The 18,198-nt window shown below is 37.2% G+C and overlaps 3 protein-coding genes across 3 annotated transcripts; all 3 read left to right on the forward strand.

Annotated features, from left to right (window-relative positions):
• The first annotated feature begins 4,032 nt into the window (after positions 1 to 4,032).
• LOC121891883 (zinc-binding protein A33-like) lies at positions 4,033 to 6,007 on the forward strand. Its single transcript, XM_042404531.1, has 2 exons — positions 4,033 to 5,419; positions 5,997 to 6,007. The coding sequence occupies exons 1-2, from the start codon at positions 4,033 to 4,035 to the stop codon at positions 6,005 to 6,007; spliced, it is 1,398 nt and encodes a 465-aa protein (XP_042260465.1).
• Positions 6,008 to 9,116: 3,109 nt separating this feature from the next.
• Positions 9,117 to 10,484, forward strand: LOC121891931 (zinc-binding protein A33-like; the record flags this gene model as incomplete). Its single annotated transcript, XM_042404640.1, has 1 exon — positions 9,117 to 10,484. A coding segment is annotated over exon 1 (1,368 nt), but the record flags the coding sequence as incomplete, so codon positions are not given.
• A 2,329-nt stretch (positions 10,485 to 12,813) lies between these two features.
• LOC121891940 (nuclear factor 7, ovary-like) lies at positions 12,814 to 17,968 on the forward strand. The gene is made up of 2 exons (XM_042404653.1): positions 12,814 to 14,163; positions 17,864 to 17,968. The coding sequence occupies exons 1-2, from the start codon at positions 12,814 to 12,816 to the stop codon at positions 17,966 to 17,968; spliced, it is 1,455 nt and encodes a 484-aa protein (XP_042260587.1).
• Positions 17,969 to 18,198: the final 230 nt, after the last annotated feature.

The following is an 18,198-nucleotide window of genomic DNA, read 5'->3' on the forward strand; positions in this document are numbered from 1 at the left end:
GGAGGAGGTGGTCTCCTGCACTCCTGTGATTCTGGATCCAAACACTGCTTATCCAGAACTCATCCTGTCTGAAGATCTGACCAGTGTGAGACGTGGAGAGAGACAGAAGCTTCCTGAAAACCCAGAGAGGTTTAAGGGTAGTCCTGTTGTCCTGGGCTCTGAGGGCTTTAACTCAGGGACTCACAGCTGGGATGTTGAGGTTGGAGACAGTAGATGCTGGATCCTGGGTATGATAGATAAAAAAGAGATTGAAGGTGGGATGATCGCTTGTTGTGATAATGAATACAGAGCAGCCTCTGGATCAGATGAAGGCGTTGTTCTCCAAGTGGAAAAGAAGCTGCAGAGGATCAGAGTTCATCTGGACTACGACGGAGGAAAACTGTCATTCTCTGATCTTGATACTGAAGCACACATACACACGTTCACAGAGACTTTCACTGAGAAGTTGTTTCCATGCATTATTAATGCTGATGAACTGCCAATTAAGATTTTACCAGAGGATGATGATGATGATGATGATGATTAGGCAGTGTACACCAGCAGCCATCAATATCATACAGGGAAGTACTATCAAATATAATTACGTTTCATTTGTATCTTTATGAATGAATGAAACAGAGTTACTGTTAAATGTAAATTAATGTTTATGATTAAACTGTGATGAAACTCTGGATGATTTACAATCTGTAAAAGTACCATCAGTTTAATTCTGCTGTCAGTCGTGTTGTCACAGTGAGAGTCTCTTTATTTAAAGGTACAGATTTAATTTTAGGTGTAGAGTTCATGTAATATTAGTGATTTAGGAAATTAGGTTTTCTCTACTGTTGCTGTCATTGTAATTAACTGAATAAGAAAATAGAATACATAATATAAATATAAACCTCAAAATACTTTTGATGTATTTTAGCTGTGTTGTGATTGTTTTCACTAGATGTTGGATAACTTTATAAGCCACTGACTGTAATTTCAGCAGCTTTGCCTTCATATCTGCTGACTAAGAGATTCTACTGAGCATGTGCAGAAACTACCTGACTGTGTTTAATGTTTGGGTCAAAGGTCAGAATGACTACAACACTGGATTAAACTCTAGTCTCACATGTACAAGATTTATTTCATGAACTTGTTTTTATTCAGTGAGAGTAATCTTTGTAATAACGTGACACTTTTATCAGAAAGTCTTTCCCGATTTTAGCTGTTTGTATTTTCTTTCAATTGTCTTTTATTTCTGTTTTCATCTCATTTAAATTCTCTCTTGTTTTATACATTGAAGTAGTTTTATCTGTTTCTAAAATATATGATTTAATGAATTGTCTGTTTTATTTTTGCTGACCTTATGAAGCACTCTGTAACTTGGACTTTGAAAACTGCTCTATAAATAAAGATTATTACTATTATTATTAATGGAGCATCTCTCACTGTGAAGTTTTTTTTACATAACTGTCATTGATCAGGTTTGATGTCAGACCTCTGTCATGTGCTGTATTGACTATATACTGTACTGTATGAAGAGGAAACAGGATCCAAATCAAATACAGACAGAAAAAAACCCTAATCGCTCCATTAATGAACTGTCTGAAACCAGGAAAAAGAGAAAGTGGGAAGTGATGGTGTTGCTGGACATCAGACTATGACTGCACCACTGTGTAGGCTCTCATGACTTTTCCTCTCAATATAAGAGTTACAGCACTTAAATGAAATGTTTATTATGTAAATTAAATTACATATCATTATTGTAAAGCAGCCTTTATGTCTGAGTCAAATTTCAATTTGAGATAAATAGAGAAATCAAATTTTATAAACATGTTAAAGTAACTTTTTTTGATCAAATTTATAAAATATTATACTCCCCAAAGGGACACATGTTTATTTCTTCCGTCCACAATTGACTTGGATGGATGAAGATCTTATTTCAGATTCTTTAGTTTGAGGTAAATATATCATAAACACACTCATACATTCAATTTATGCCATGAAAATTGTTACAACATGTTATGTTTAACGCAAAATCTATCATATCTCATTTCCTCCCTTAAAGGTGATCTAATCTCAATAAAACACTGCGTTTCAAAGAAATAAAGTTCTTTAATTGACTTGATAAATTAGTATTTTCTAATAGGAAGTCACATGTTCTGTCTGTCATTTCAGGAACATCACACCAGCATAAAATTATAACCAAGGACATTTCCAGCGCTGTGTGGAGTCTTTGCAGTACGTGTCTGTGTCTGTAAGTGCTGCAGAGAGATTTATGTGCAGGTTTTCTGAATATAGATCAAGACCACTAAGACCGACATGATGGCTGAGTTTTTTCAGCTTTTCATTTTGTGTGACAGTCCATTATTGTTTGATTTATTTATAAAAACAATAACAATAAAAATAACAATTCACACAGATGTTGGATTCCCTCATTGTATATTAAAATATCAAATTTAATACTGGCTGATTGTAAATTGTAAAATATCCTGCATCTATACAACAAGCAAAAAGCTTGTGTTTGGCTGATGGATACAAACAGAAAGCCTAAACAGGAAGCTCATTAAATGAAATCAAAAGTACAGAGTAGAGCGTTTACGAGAAATGGTGTGACAAAGGGAAACCTCATTTGTCTAGAGGATTGTAAAACTTCTTCACAACTGGAAAGCACTGAGAGAGTGTGCTTGCTTTTTTGAAGGACGGGTTCACAGTTTTTCAAATCTGTGTTAAAACAACAGTCAGGAGCCCAAATGAACACTGAAATAGGTTTTTCTTGCTGTAATCATGCCTCTTGTTCATACTGACCATTAAAAGATCTCTTCATAATACACTTACAGTGTAAGTGATGGGGGACAAAATCCACAGACCCCCTTCTGTGTAAAAATGTATTTAAAACTTTATCTGAAGCCAGTATGAAGCTTTAGCCGTCCAAATTAGTCAAATCAAGCAGATGTATTTAAATGTTACAGTCTTTTTAGTGCCAAAGTTCCTCTTTTTGTCACTATACTTCCACCACAGCTCAACAGGGAAACACTGTCTGAGGAAACACAAAGATGGAATTTGATGCTATAAACACTAAATCTAGCATGATTGTGACCAGCCATGTCAACGCTGTCACTAAGGAACAAAACACAGTAGGCTACAGTATTTTAAAGTGGACCTCCAGTGATGTTTTCAAACAACTGTATTTTATTTTGGTCATATTTTTACCTTACATTTACTTTAACAGGTCAACAGTTTTCTGCTAAGAGTGTTAGACACACTCTCTGTCTTTACCAGCTAAAACACAACAGGTCACAGCAAGCTAGTTATAACACATTAGGTCAAACTATCTCAATAATTAGTTCAAACTTATAACTATTTGGCTCTACAATAACTTGACAAAAATACAGTAGAACTTACACGTGTCACATAGTTGTGATAAAACAGTCTGATAGTGAGGGGATATTGTGACCTTGAGGGGAGTGGTCCGCAATAAAATATGTCCCCAATTACAAATATGTAAACAAATCAAAGGTTCCTATTGAGAATACATATGGGTCATTTTTGACCCATGTTGTGTTTAATATCCTTGCATAACATGCAAGGATATTAAACAAAATAATTCACTTGGGTCACACTTGGGTCACTTTTTTTTTTGCATCAGAGAGTTAAAATGAAACTTACATCGAGTTTCTCACAGTTAAGAGCTGAGCGTTACCAAGAAACTACGTGACAGAGGTCTGCCTGTTTCTCACTTGACAAACAGGAAAACAGCACCACCCACTTCCTCTGGCACTGGGAGGAGAAATATCCTGAGAGACAGACAATAAGTTTCACCTTCAGAATAAACTCATGACTTGAACTCACAACAACTAAAACAGGACAGCTACAAGACAGAATACGGAAATACTGGAATACGAATTCTTCCAGCTGCTGCTGATCGGACGCAAGTTTAAGGAAAAACACAGAACAAAGTTAACGTAACTTCAAGAGACATTTCCACAAAAGGAAACAAATCACACTGGATGTTCTTGTTTGCGTGTTTCGCCTGGTGTGTTTTCAGCTTTACTCTGAGTGAAAATGTCTTCCCGATTGGAGGAGGATCTCTCCTGTTCTGTCTGCCATGACATCTTTAAAGATCCTGCGGTCCTGTCATGTAGCCACAGCTTCTGTAAAGACTGTCTGAAGACCTGGTGGAGGGATAAACAAACACAGGAGTGTCCACTGTGTAAGAGAAGATCATCAAGGAGTGATCCGCCTTGTAACTTGGTATTAAAGAACCTGTGTGAGGCCTTCTTACTGGAGAGAGATCAGAGAGCTTCAGCAGGGTCTGAGGATCTCTGCAGTCTGCACTCTGAGAAACTCAAACTCTTTTGTCTGGACCATCAGCAGCCAGTGTGTGTTGTCTGCAGAGATTCAAAAATACACACCAACCACAGATTCAGACCCATCGATGAAGCTGCACAGGATCACAAAGAGGAGCTCCAGAAATCCCTGAAGCCCTTACAGGACAAACTGAAGCTTTTTGAAGAAGTTAAAGGAAACTGTGATCAAACAGCAGAACACATTAAGATACAGGCCAGAGACACAGAGAGGCAGATTAAGGAGCAATTTAATAAGCTTCACCAGTTTCTACAAGAGGAAGAGGAGGCCAGGATTGCTGCTTTGAGGGAGGAAGAGGAGCAGAAAAGTAAAGTCATAAAGGAGAAGATTGAGACTCTGAGCAGAGAGATAGCAGCTCTTTCAGACACAATCAGAACCACAGAGGAGGAGCTGAGAGCTGAAGACGTCTCATTCCTGCAGAACTACAAGGCTGCAGTGGAAAGAGTCCAGCAGCGCCTCCTGCTGGATGATCCAGAGCTGGTCTCAAGAGCTCTGATAGATGTGGCCAAACACCTAGGCAACTTGACTTTCAACATCTGGAACAAGATGAAGGAGATGGTCTCCTACACTCCTGTGATTCTGGATCCAAACACTGCTCATCCAGAACTCATCCTGTCTGAAGATCTGATCAGTGTGAGACGTGGAGAGAGACAGAAGCTTCCTGAAAATCCAGAGCGGATTAAGGACGTTCCTGTTGTCCTGGGCTCTGAGGGCTTTGACTCAGGGACTCACAGCTGGGATGTTGAGGTTGGACACAGTAGAGGCTGGATCCTGGGTATGAGAAATAAAAAAGTGATTGAAGGTGGGATGATCGCTTGTTGTGATAATGAATACAGAGCACTCTCTGATCCAGATGAAGGCGTTGTTCTCCAAGTGGAAAAGAAGCTGCAGAGGATCAGAGTTCATCTGGACTACGACGGAGGAAAACTGTCATTCTCTGATCTTGATACTGAAGCACACATACACACCTTCACAGAGACTTTCACTGAGAAGCTGTTTCCATGCATTAGTAATGCTGATGAACTGCCAATTAAGATTTTACCAGAGGTGGATGATGATGATGATGATGATGACGACAATAATGGTGAAAATGATGATGATGATGATGATGACGACAATGATGCTGAAAATGATGATGATGATGATGATGATGACGACAATAATGCTGAAAATGATGGTGATGATGATGATGATGACGACAATGATGGTGAAAATGATGATGATGACGGCAATGATGAAGATGATGATGATTAGGCAGTGTATACCAGCAGCCATCAATATCTTAAAGGGAAGTACTATCAAATATAATTACATTTCATTAGTATCTTTATGAATAAATGAAACAGAATTACTGTTAAATGTAAATTAATGTTTATGATTAAACTGTGATGAAACTCTGGATGCTTTACAATCTGTAAAAGTACCATCAGTTTAATTCTGCTGTCAGTCATGTTGTCACAGTGAGAGTCTCTTTATTTAAAGGTACAGATTTAATTTTAGGTTTAGAGTTCATGTAATATTAGTGATTTAGGAAATTAAGTTTTCTCTACTGTTGCCGTCATTGTAATTAACTCTGAATAAGAAAATAGAATACATAATATAAATGTAAACCTCAAAATACTTTTGATGTATTTTAGCTGTGTTGTGATTATTTTCACTAGATGTTGGATAACTTTATAAGCCACTGACTGTAATTTCAGCAGCTTTGCCTTCATATCTGCTGACTAAGAGATTCCACTGAGCATGTGCAAAAACTGTGTTTAATGTTTGGGTCAAAGGTCAGAATGACTACAACACTGGGTTAAACTCTAGTCTCACATGTACAAGATTTATTTCATGAACTTGTCTTTGTAATAACATGTGACTTTTATCAGAAAGTCTTTCCCGATTTTAGCTGTTTGTATTTTCTTTCAATTGTCTTTTATTTCTGTTTTCATCACTTTTAAATTCTCTCTTGTTTTATACACTGAAGTAGTTTTATCTGTTTCTAAAATATATGATTTAATGAATTGTCTGTTTTATTTCTGCTGACCTTGTGAAACACTTTGTAACTTGGACTTTGAAAACTGCTCTATAAATAAAGATTATTACTATTATTATTAATGGAGCATCTCTCATTTTGAAGTTTTTTACATAACTGTCAGTGATCAGGTTTGATGTCAGACCTCTGTCATGTGCTGTATTGACTATATACTGTACTGTATGTAGAGGAAACAGGATCCAAATCAAATATAGACAGAAAAAAACCCTAATCGCTCCATTAATGAACTGTCTGAAACCAGGAAATAGAGAAAGTGGGAAGTGATGGTATTGCTGGACATCAGACCATGACTGCACCACTGTGTAGGCTCTCATGACTTTTCCTTTCAATATAAGAGTTCCAGCACTTAAATGAAATGTTTATTATGTAAATTAAATTACATATCATTATTGTAAAGCAGCCTTTATGTCTGAGTCAAATTTCACTTTGAGATAAATAGAAAAATCAAATTTTACAAACATATCAGTCTAAAGTTTTTGATCAAATTTATTAAATATTATACTCCCCAAAGGGACACATGTTTATTTCTTTCATCCAAAACTGATGTGGATGGATGACAATCTTATTTCAGATTCTTTAGTTTGAGGTAAATATATCATAATCACACTCATACATTCAATTTATGCCATGAAAATTGTTACAACATGTTATGTTTAATGCAAAATCCATCATATCTCATTTTCTTCCTTAAAGGTGATCTAATCTCAATAAAAAACTGTGTTTCAAAGAAATAAAGTTCTTTAATTGACTTGATAAATTAGTATTTTCTAATAGGAAGTCACATGTTCTGTCTGTCATTTCAGGAACATCACACCAGCATAAAATTATAACCAAGGACATTTCCAGCACTGTGTGGAGTCTTTGCAGTACGTGTCTGTGTCTGTAAGTGCTGCAGAGAGATTTATGTGCAGGTTTTCTGAATATAGATCAAGACCACTAAGACCGACATGATGGCTGAGTTTTTTCAGCTTTTCATTTTGTGTGACAGTCCATTATTGTTTGATTTATGTAGAATAATAATAATAATAATAATAATAATAATAATAATAATAATAATAATAATAATAATAATAATAATAATAATAATAATAATAATAATAATTATTATTATTATTATTTACATAGATGTTGGATTTACTGATTGTATATTAAAATGTCAAATTTAATACTGGCTGACAGTAAATTGTAAAATATCCTGCATCTATACAACAAGCAAAAAGCTTGTGTTTGGCTGATGGATACAAACAGAAAGCCTAAACAGGAAGCTCATTAAATGAAATCAAAAGTACAGAGTAGAGCGTTTACGAGAAATGGTGTGACAAAGGGAAACCTCATTTGTCTAGAGGATTGTAAAACTTCTTCAAAACTGGAAAGCACTGAGCACTGAGTTCACAGTTTTTCAAATCTGTATTAAAACAACAGTCAGGAGCCCAAATGAACATAGATTTTTCTTGCTGTAATCATGCCTCTTGTTCATACTGACCATTAAAAGATCTCTTCATAATGCACTTACAGTGTAAGTGATGGGGGACAAAATCCACAGACCCCCTTCTGTGTAAAAATGTATTTAAAACTTTATCTGAAGCCAGTATGAAGCTTTAGCCGTCCAAATTAGTCAAATCAAGCAGATGTATTTAAATGTTACAGTCTTTTTAGTGCCAAAGTCCCTCTTTTTGTCACTATACTTCCACCACAGCTCAACAGGGACACACTGTCCGAGGAAACACAATGATGGAATTTGATGCTATAAACACTCTATCTGGCATGATTGTGACCAGCCATGTCAACACTGTCAATGGGAAACAAAACACAATAGGCTACAGTATTTTAAAGTGGACCTCCAGTGATGTTTTCAAACAACTGTATTTTATTTTGGTCATATTTTTACCTTACATTTTCTTTAACAGGTCAACAGTTTTCTGCTAAGAGTGTTAGACACACTCTCTGTCTTTACCAGCTAAAACACAACAGGTCACAGCAAGCTAGTTGTAACACATTAGGTCAAACTATCTCAATAATTAGTTCAAACTTATAACTATTTGGCTCTCCAATAACTTGACAAAAATACAGTAGAACTTACATGTGTCACATAGTTGTGATAAAACAGTCTGATAGTGAGGGGATATTGTGACCTTGAAGGGCATAGTCCATACTAAAATATGTTCCTAATTACAAATATGTAAACAAATCAAAGGTTCCTATTGAGAATACAACATGGGTCATTTTGGTTTAATATCCTCGCATAACATGCAAAGATATTAAACAAAATATTTCACTTGGGTCACACTTGGGTCACACTTGGGTCACTTTTTTTTGTGCATCAGAGAGTTAAAATGAAACTTACATTGAGTTTCTCACAGTTAATAGCTAAGCGTTACCAAGAAACTACGTGACAGAGGTCTGCCTGTTTCTGACTTGTCAAACTTTAAACTAGCACCACCCACTTCCTCTTATGCTGGGAGGAGAAATATCCTGAGAGACAGACAATAAGTTTCACCTTCAGACTAAACTCATGACTTGAACTCACAACAACTAAAACAGGACAGCTACAAGACAGAATACTGAAATACTGGAATACGAATGCTTCCAGCTGCTGCTGATCGGACGCAAGTTTAAGGAAAAACACAGAACAAAGTTAACGTAACTTCAAGAGACATTTCCACAAGAGGAAACAAATCACACTGGATGTTCTTGTTTGCATGTTTTGCCTGGTGGATTTTCAGCTTTACTCTGAGTGAAAATGTCTTCCCAATCGGAGGAGGATCTCTCCTGTTCTGTCTGCCATGACATCTTTAAAGATCCTGTTGTCCTGTCATGTAGCCACAGCTTCTGTAAAGACTGTCTGAAGACCTGGTGGAGAGAGAGGGAAACACAGATGTGTCCACTTTGTAAGAGAAGATCATCAAGGAGTGATCCACCTCGTAACTTGGTATTAAAGAACCTGTGTGAGACCTTCTTACTGGAGAGAGATCAGAGAGCTTCAGCAGGGTCTGAGGCTCTCTGCAGTCTGCACTCTGAGAAACTCAAACTCTTCTGTCTGGACCATCAGCAGCCAGTGTGTGTTGTCTGTCGAGATTCAAAAATACACAACAACCACAGATTCAGACCCATCGATGAAGCTGCACAGGATCACAAAGAGGAGCTCCAGAAATCCTTGAAGCCCTTACAGGACAAACTGAAGCTTTTTGAAGAAGTTAAAGGAAACTGTGATCAAACAGCAGAACACATTAAGGTCCAGGCCAGAGACACAGAGAGGCAGATTAAGGAGCAGTTTAAGAAGCTTCACCAGTTTCTACAAGAGGAAGAGGAGGCCAGGATTGCTGCTCTGAGGAAGGAGGAAAAGCAGAAAAGTAAAGTTATGAAGGAGAAGATTGAGAGTCTGAGTAGAGAGATAGCAGCTCTTTCAGACACAATCAGAGCCACAGAGGAGGAGCTGAGAGCTGAAGACATCTCATTCCTGCAGAACTACAAGGCTGCAGTGAAAAGAGTCCAGCAGCGCCCCCTGTTGGATGATCCAGAGCTGGTCTCAAAAGCTTTGATAGATGTGGCCAAACACCTGGGCAACTTGACCTTCAACATCTGGGACAAGATGGAGGAGGTGGTCTCCTGCACTCCTGTGATTCTGGATCCAAACACTGCTCATCCAGAACTCATCCTGTCTGAAGATCTGATCAGTGTGAGATGTGGAGAGAGACAGAAGCTTCCTGAAAATCCAGAGAGGATTAACGACGTTCCCATTGTCCTGGGCTCTGAGGGCTTTGACTCAGGGACTCACAGCTGGGATGTTGAGGTTGGAGACAGTACAGACTGGGGCCTGGGTGTGACAGCAGAGTGTGGAGTTTTGCTGATTGGTTTTTGTGATGGTGAATACAGAGCACTCTCTGGATCAGATGAGGTAACTGTTCTCCAAGTGGAGAAGAAGCTGCAGAAGATCAGAGTTCATCTGGACTACGACGGAGGAAAACTGTCATTCTCTGATCCTGATACTGAAGCACACATACACACCTTCACAGAGACTTTCACTGGGAAGTTGTTTCCATGCATTGGTAATAAGGATGAACTGCCAATTAAGATTTTACCAGAGGTGGTTGATGATGATGATGATGATGATGATGATGATGATGATGATGACGACAATAATGGTGAAAATGATGATGATGATGATGATGATGATGACGACAATGATGCTGAAAATGATGAAGATGATGATGACGACAGCAACAGCAGTGAAGATGACGGTGGTATTCGTTATTGTTATGACAGCGATGATGAAGATGATGATGATGATTAGGCAGTGTACACCAACAGCCATCAATATCTTAAAGGGAAGTACTATCAAATATAATTACATTTCATTAGTATCTTTATGAATGAATGAAACAGAATTACTGTTAAATGTAAATTAATGTTTATGATTAAACTGTGATGAAACTCTGGATGCTTTACAATCTGTAAAAGTACCATCAGTTTAATTCTGCTGTCAGTCGTGTTGTCACAGTGAGAGTCTCTTTATTTAAAGGTACAGATTTCATTTTAGGTTTAGAGTTCATGTAATATTAGTGATTTAGGAAATTAGGTTTTATCCACTGTTTCTGTCATTGTAATCAACTCTGAATAAGAAAATCAACTAAATAATCTAAATGTAAACTTCAAAATACTTTTGATGTATTTTAGCTGTGTTGTGATTATTTTCACTAGATGTTGGATAACTTTATAAGCCACTGACTGTAATTTCAGCAGCTTTGCCTTCATATCTGCTGACTAAGAGATTCTACTGAGCATGTGCAAAAACTGTGTTTAATGTTTGGGTCAAAGGTCAGAATGACTACAACACTGGGTTAAACTCTAGTCTCACATGTACAAGATTTATTTCATGAACTTGTTTTTATTCAGTGAGAGTAATCTTTGTAATAATGTGACACTTTTATCAGAGTCTTTCCTGATTTTAGCTGTTTGTATTTTCTTTCAATTGTCTTTTATTTCTGTTTTCATCTCATTTAAATTCTCTCTTGTTTTATACACTGAAATAGTTTTATCTGTTTTTTAAAATATAAGATTTTATGGATTGTCTATTTTATTTTTGTTGCCCTTGTGAAACACTTTGTAACTTGGACTTTGAAAACTGCTCTAAAAATAAAGATTATTACTATTATTATTAATGGAGCATCTCTCACTGTGAAGTTTTTTACATAACTGTCAGTGATCAGGTTTGATGTCAGACCTCTGTCATGTGCTGTATTGACTATATACTGTACTGTATGTAGAGGAAACAGGATCCAAATCAAATACAGACAGAAAAAAACCCTAATCGCTCCATTAATGAACTGTCTGAAACCAGAAAATAGAGAAAGTGGGAAGTGATGGTGTTGCTGGACATCAGACTATGACTGCACCACTGTGTAGGCTCTCATGACTTTTCCTTTCAACATAAGAGTTACAGCACTTAAATGTTTATTATATGAATTAAATTACATATCATTATTGTAAAGCAGCCTTTATGTCTGAGTCAAATTTCACTTTGAGATAAATAGAGAAATCAAATTTTACAAACATATCAGTCTAAACTTTTTGATCAAATTTATTAAATATTATACTCCCCAAGGGGACACATGTTTATTTCTTCCATCCAAAACTGACATGGATGGATGAAGATCTTATTTCAGATTCTTTAGTTTGAGGTAAATATATCATAAACACACTCATACATTCAATTTATGCCATGATAATTGTTACAGCACGTTACATTTTATGCAAAATCTATCATATCTCATTTCCCCCCTCAAAGGTGATCTAATCTCAGTAAAACACTGTATTTCAAAGGAGTAAAGCTATTTTTTAACCTGAATGAACTTGATAAATTAGTATTTTCTAACAGGACATCACATGTTCTGACTGTCTGATATTTCAGGAACATCACATCAATGTAAAATCATAACCAAGGACATTTCCAGCACTGTGTGGAGTCTTTGCAGTACGTGTCTGTTTCTGTTTCTCTGTCTGTATTTGGCTGAATCTTATTCAAAACTGAGTGTTTAGTTACATTGAGTTTCTTACAGTTGAAAGCTGAGAATTGCCAAGAAACTTTGTGACAGAGATCAGCCTCTTTTCTGACTTGTCAAACAGGAAACCAGCACCAACCACTTCCTTTGACAGTCGGAGGAGAAATTTCCTGAGAGACAGATTATAAATTTCACCTGCAGACTAATCTCGTGACTTGAACTCACAACAACTAAAACAGGACAGCTACAAGACAGAATACGGAAATACTGGAATACGAATGCTTCCAGCTGCTGCTGATCGGACACAAATTTAAGGAAAAATACAGATCAAAGTAAAAGTAACTTGAAGAGACATTTTCTAAGGAGGAAGGCAATCACAAAGGATCTTCTTGTTTAAGTGTTTTGCCTGGTGTGTTTTCAGCTTTACTCTGAGTGAAAATGTCTTCCCGGTCGGAGGAGGATCTCTCCTGTTCTGTCTGCCATGACATCTTTAAAGATCCTGTGGTCCTGTCATGTAGCCACAGCTTCTGTAAAGACTGTCTGAAGACCTGGTGGAAGGATAAACAAACACAGGAGTGTCCACTTTGTAAGAGAAGATCATCAAGGAGTGATCCACCTCGTATCTTGGCATTAAAGAACCTGTGTGAGGCCTTTTTACTGGAGAGAGATCAGAGAGCTTCAGCAATGTCTGAGGCTCTCTGCAGTCTGCACTCTGAGAAACTCAAACTCTTCTGTCTGGACCATCAGCAGCCAGTGTGTGTTGTCTGCAGAGATTCAAAAATACACAACAACCACAGATTCAGACCCATCGATGAAGCTGCACAGGATCACAAAGAGGAGCTCCAGAAATCCCTGAAGATCTTACAGGACAAACTGAAGCTCTTTAAAGAAGTTAAAGGAAACTGTGATCAAACAGCAGAACACATTAAGATCCAGGTAGGAGACACAGAGAGGCAGATTAAGGAGCAGTTTAAGAAGCTTCACCAGTTTCTACAAGAGGAAGAGGAGGCCAGGATCACTGTTCTGAGGGAGGGAGAGGAGCAGAAGAGTCAAATGATGAAGGAGAAGATTGAGACTCTGAGCAGAGAGATAGCAGCTCTTTCAGACACAATCAGAACCACAGAGGAGGAGCTGAGAGCTGAAGACATCTCATTCCTGCAGAACTACAAGGCTGCAGTGGAAAGAGTCCAGCAGCGCCCCCTGCTGGATGATCCAGAGCTGGTCTCAGGAGCTCTGATAGATGTGGCCAAACACCTGGGCAACTTGACCTTCAACATCTGGAACAAGATCAAGGAGATGGTCTCCTACACTCCTGTGATTCTGGATCCAAACACTGCTCATCCAGAACTCATCCTGTCTGAAGATCTGACCACTGTGAGATGTGGAGAGAGACAGAAGCTTCCTGAAAATCCAGAGAGAATTGAGAACTTTGCCATCGTCCTGGGCTCTGAGGGCTTTAACTCAGGGACTCACCGCTGGGATGTTGAGGTTGGAGACAGTACAGACTGGTTCATGGGTGTGACAACTAAAGAAGAGTGTGGACTTTTGTTGATTGCTTTTTGTGATGGTAAATACAAAGCACTGTCTGGATCGGATGAAGAAGCTGTTCTTCAAGTGGAGAAGAAGCTGCAGAGGATCAGAGTTCATCTGGACTACAATAGAGGAAAACTGTCATTCTCTGATCTTGATGCTAAAGCACGCATACACATCATCACAAAGACTTTTATTGAGAAGTTGTTTCCATTCATTGGTAGTAAGGACGAACTGCCAATTAAGATTTTACCAGAGGTGGATGATGATGATGATAATGATGATGATGATGATGATGATGATTACAATGACGGCGTAATCCGCACCAACATCGCCACTTCAAGGTTTTATCGTGATATCAGTGATAACAGCGATAACAGCGATTATGATGAATTCAATGATGATTAGGCAGTGTACACCAACAGCCATCAAATGTAATTCCATTTTTATTTGTCTCTTTATGAATGAATGAAACGCGATTACTGAAATAGTCTGATAACAGAAATATCTACATGTTTATGATTAAACTGTGATGAAACTCTGGATGCTTTACAATCTGTAAAAGTACCATCAGTTTAATTCTGCTGTCAGTCATGTTGTCACAGTGAGAGTCTTTTTATTTAAAGGTACAGTTTTCATTTTGGGTTTAGAGTTCATGTAATATTAGTGATTTAGGAAGTTAAGTTTTCTCTACTGTTGCTGTCATTATAATTAACTCTGAATAAGAAAATAGAATACATAATATAAATATAAACCTCAAAATACTTTTGATGTATTTTAGCTGTGTTGTGATTATTTTCACTAGATGTTGGATAACTTTATAAGCCACTGACTGTAATTTCAGCAGCTTTGCCTTCATATTTGCTGACTAAGAGATTCTACTGAGCATGTGCAAACACTGTGTTTAATGTTTGGGTTAAAGGTCAGAATGACTACAACACTGGGTTAAACTCTAGTCTCACATGTACAAGATTTATTTCATAAACTTGTTGTTATTGAGTGAGAGTAATCTTTGTAATAACGTGACACTTTTATCAGAAAGTCTTTCCTGATTTTACCTGTTTGTGTTCTCTTTCAATCATCTTATATTTCTGTTTTCATCTCTTAAAATATCTCTTGTTTTATACACTGAAGTAGTTTTATCTGTTTTTTAAAATATATGATTTTATGAATTGTCTGTTTTATTTTTACTGCCTTCGTGAAGCGCTTTGTAAAGTGGATTTTGAAAACTGCTCTATAAATAAAGATTATTACTATTATTATTAATGAGGCATCTATCACTGTGAAGTTTTTTACATAATTGTCAGTGATCAGGACATTTCAGGAACATTTCAGGAACATCACATCAACGTAAAATCATAACCAAGACATTTCCAGCACTGTGCAGTATGTGTCAGAACTGCCAATTCAGATTTTACCAGAGATGGATGATGATGATGCGTATGATGATTATGATGATGAGGATGATGATTATCGTGATGATGGTGACAACAGTGAAGATGATAATGGTTTTGATGGAGATGATTTCAACAGTGATGACGACGACAATGATGATTAGACAGGGCACATCAACAGCCATCAATTTGTTACAGGGAAGTGCCATCAAATATAATTAGTGTGAATGCTGACAAGCACTCACGGGGGTGCACTGTCACCATAACAAACTGGGTGCTGTGCTATGAAGCTATTTTTAGACCTGTTTTAAAGCTTTATTTCACCCAAATACTGCTTTCTGTCTAACTTTTCATAGGGAACTAGGGATGGACCAAGTTTTTCAAAATAAAAGCCACCAATGGTCACTGTATGTCAACAGGAAACTAGGGAGTGACCCAGTTTTTCAAAATAAAAGCCCCCAACAGTCACTGTATGTTAACAAGAAACATAGGATGGGCCTAGTTTTTTTAAAATAAAGCCCAAGAATGTAACTGTATCTTAACAGAGAAGTCCAAATGAGGCTGTTTTTTTAAAATAAAAGCCTCATAGAGTAATTGTGTTTTAAAGGATGATTCCACTATATCTTAAAAGAAAGCTCAGGATGAGGCTTGTTTTTCAAAATAAGAGCCCCAAATGATCACTATGAGTTAACAGGAAACTGGGGAGTGACCAAGTTTTTCAAAATAAAATCCCCCAATGGTCACTGTATGTTACCAGGAAAGTAGGGAAGGGCCTGGTTTTTCAAAATAAAAGCCCAAGAGTATCTGTATCTTAAAAGTTGAGATGAAGCTTGTTTTTCAAAATAAAAGCCACAGACAGTAACTATATCTTAACAAGAAACTAGGAATGGACCTAGTTTTGCAAAATAAAAGCCCTGGACAGTAATTGTATCAAAGCCCCATAGAGTTACTTTATCTAACAGGGAGTTCAGGATGAGACTTGTATCTCAAAATAAATGCTTTGTTGTAGAAGTTTGCTCTTCTTCTGTGTGTTTTTTTGGTTGACTACTACTTCTTCATACTTTAAGCTACAGAAACCATTCCATTGTTAAACTTGTTCTTTCAGGACATTTATGCGTCAATTCAACTTTTTTCTACCATTTATACTTTTTAAAATATTAAACTTTTTCAACAATTTAGCAATGCATAGTATAGCAATAACAATGTACTTCAGCTCATAGATTCCTTAGATAATGCAGTTTAGCTTACAATTCTAGCAATTCATTTCACATTTCTGCATCTTCAGTATTGCTTTGCAAATCTCAGTTCTTTAGGCCAATGCCTTTTCTGTTCCAACATGTTTAGCAATTCACTTCATCTGTGTGGTATTAATACAAAGCATTTGTTCTTTCAGTCTTTTCAGGCAATTTATTCCAACGTCCATCTTTGAAAGTATTAAGGTTTAGCTTCCAGTTTTCAATCAATGTATGTCAACTCTTAGTTTCTTTAGGTAATTCATCCTCCAATGTTGCCAGTTTTACATTTCAGCAGTGCAGTGCAATGCATATGAGAGTTTCAGTGTTTTATAATAAAACTCATTTCAGATTTCTGTATTTTCAGCAGTGCTCTGTGATTCATTTCAGCTGTCAGCATTCACATGCATTTTCTGCAGGAAATGCATTTTCTAGTTTGTGTTACAGCCCCATTTCTTAATTATTTCAGTTAACAAGGACTTCAAATAAAATGCTTAAGTGACTTTTTAAATACAAATTGTTACTATTTATCTGACTTACCAATACAATAGCTACTTTCTAGTGAGACAGGTGATTTAGGCCTCTTTAGTCCTAGATGTGCACCAAACACATGAATATGAACTTTTGATTAGCTTCAGGCCAAGTAAAAATGTAATATATAGTATTTAGTTTAGTATGTTGTTTACACTTCTAACTGAAATTTACTGACATGGGTCAAAAATGACCCACCAGGATGAAAGTCAACAGCCCCATTTTTTTCTAAAAAGAGACAAAACATATTACTTATTGTTTTTTAACATTTCTGGCTGCGCAAAAAACAATACTTCAAATGTATTCATTTGTGACTTTCCCTTAATAATATACACATCACTATATCACATCACATAACTGATTGTAGAATTATTGATCTGGATAGCAGTTTTCATTACTATCAACACTGTAGTGAACAATACGGACAAAAAACTCTAAACTTAACAGTATTCCTTTGCTTATCTCATCATGGACAACCATATCAAATAACCACGGTGTGTGTTTGTCACTATGATCCTTGCACATGGGTCTGTCTACATCCACTTGCATTCCATTATACTTTCTTTCAGCGCATACACTCAGAACAAATTACAACAGTTTGTTTGTCGCCGTGATCCTTGCATACAGGTTTTTGGAATTGTGCGGACCAACTGATGACTTTTCAATCACTCACAGATGGGCAGATCTGACACCTCTTCCTTATAACTTGGTGCTGTGAGACTCTCCTTAGGTTGCGTGATGGCCTTCAACCCACCTCTGATCATTGCCTCTTTGATGTTCTTGTGGAACTGTGTCTTTTAGGTGCCTCTTCATGTATGGCATGACAAGCTCTTTGGCCAGCTCCTAGATGAACAGCCGCTGGGCATGTGTTACACCCTCCAATGTAGTGCGGTGAAGGTGGTGTAAGCAATTAGGGTGGCAACATCCAGCATGTTGTACCAGAGCTACATGGGCCATCTCTGTGTATTCCTTTTGCATGTGTAGGTGCGCACCATTTGATCTATCATGTCAAGTCCTCCTTGTTTTGTTGTAGTGCTGGATTATTCCTTCACTTCTTCATCCGCAACTTTGTCATCATGCATGCTGCACACTGACCATGGCCATGTTTTTGTTGAATCCAAATTCAGAGCTATACA

The sequence above is a fragment of the Thunnus maccoyii genome, chromosome 3, assembly GCF_910596095.1.
Source record: "Thunnus maccoyii chromosome 3, fThuMac1.1, whole genome shotgun sequence".
Lineage (NCBI taxonomy): Eukaryota > Metazoa > Chordata > Actinopteri > Scombriformes > Scombridae > Thunnus > Thunnus maccoyii.

Bases quoted from the DNA above. Each gene is read 5' to 3' on its own strand.
- LOC121891883 (XM_042404531.1), top strand. From the start codon at position 4,033: ATGTCTTCCCGATTGGAGGAGGATCTCTCCTGTTCTGTCTGCCATGAC.
- LOC121891940 (XM_042404653.1), top strand. From the start codon at position 12,814: ATGTCTTCCCGGTCGGAGGAGGATCTCTCCTGTTCTGTCTGCCATGAC. The intron at 14,164-17,863 runs GTGGATGATGAT...TGTGTCTTTTAG, and splicing joins CAATTAAGATTTTACCAGAG to GTGCCTCTTCATGTATGGCA.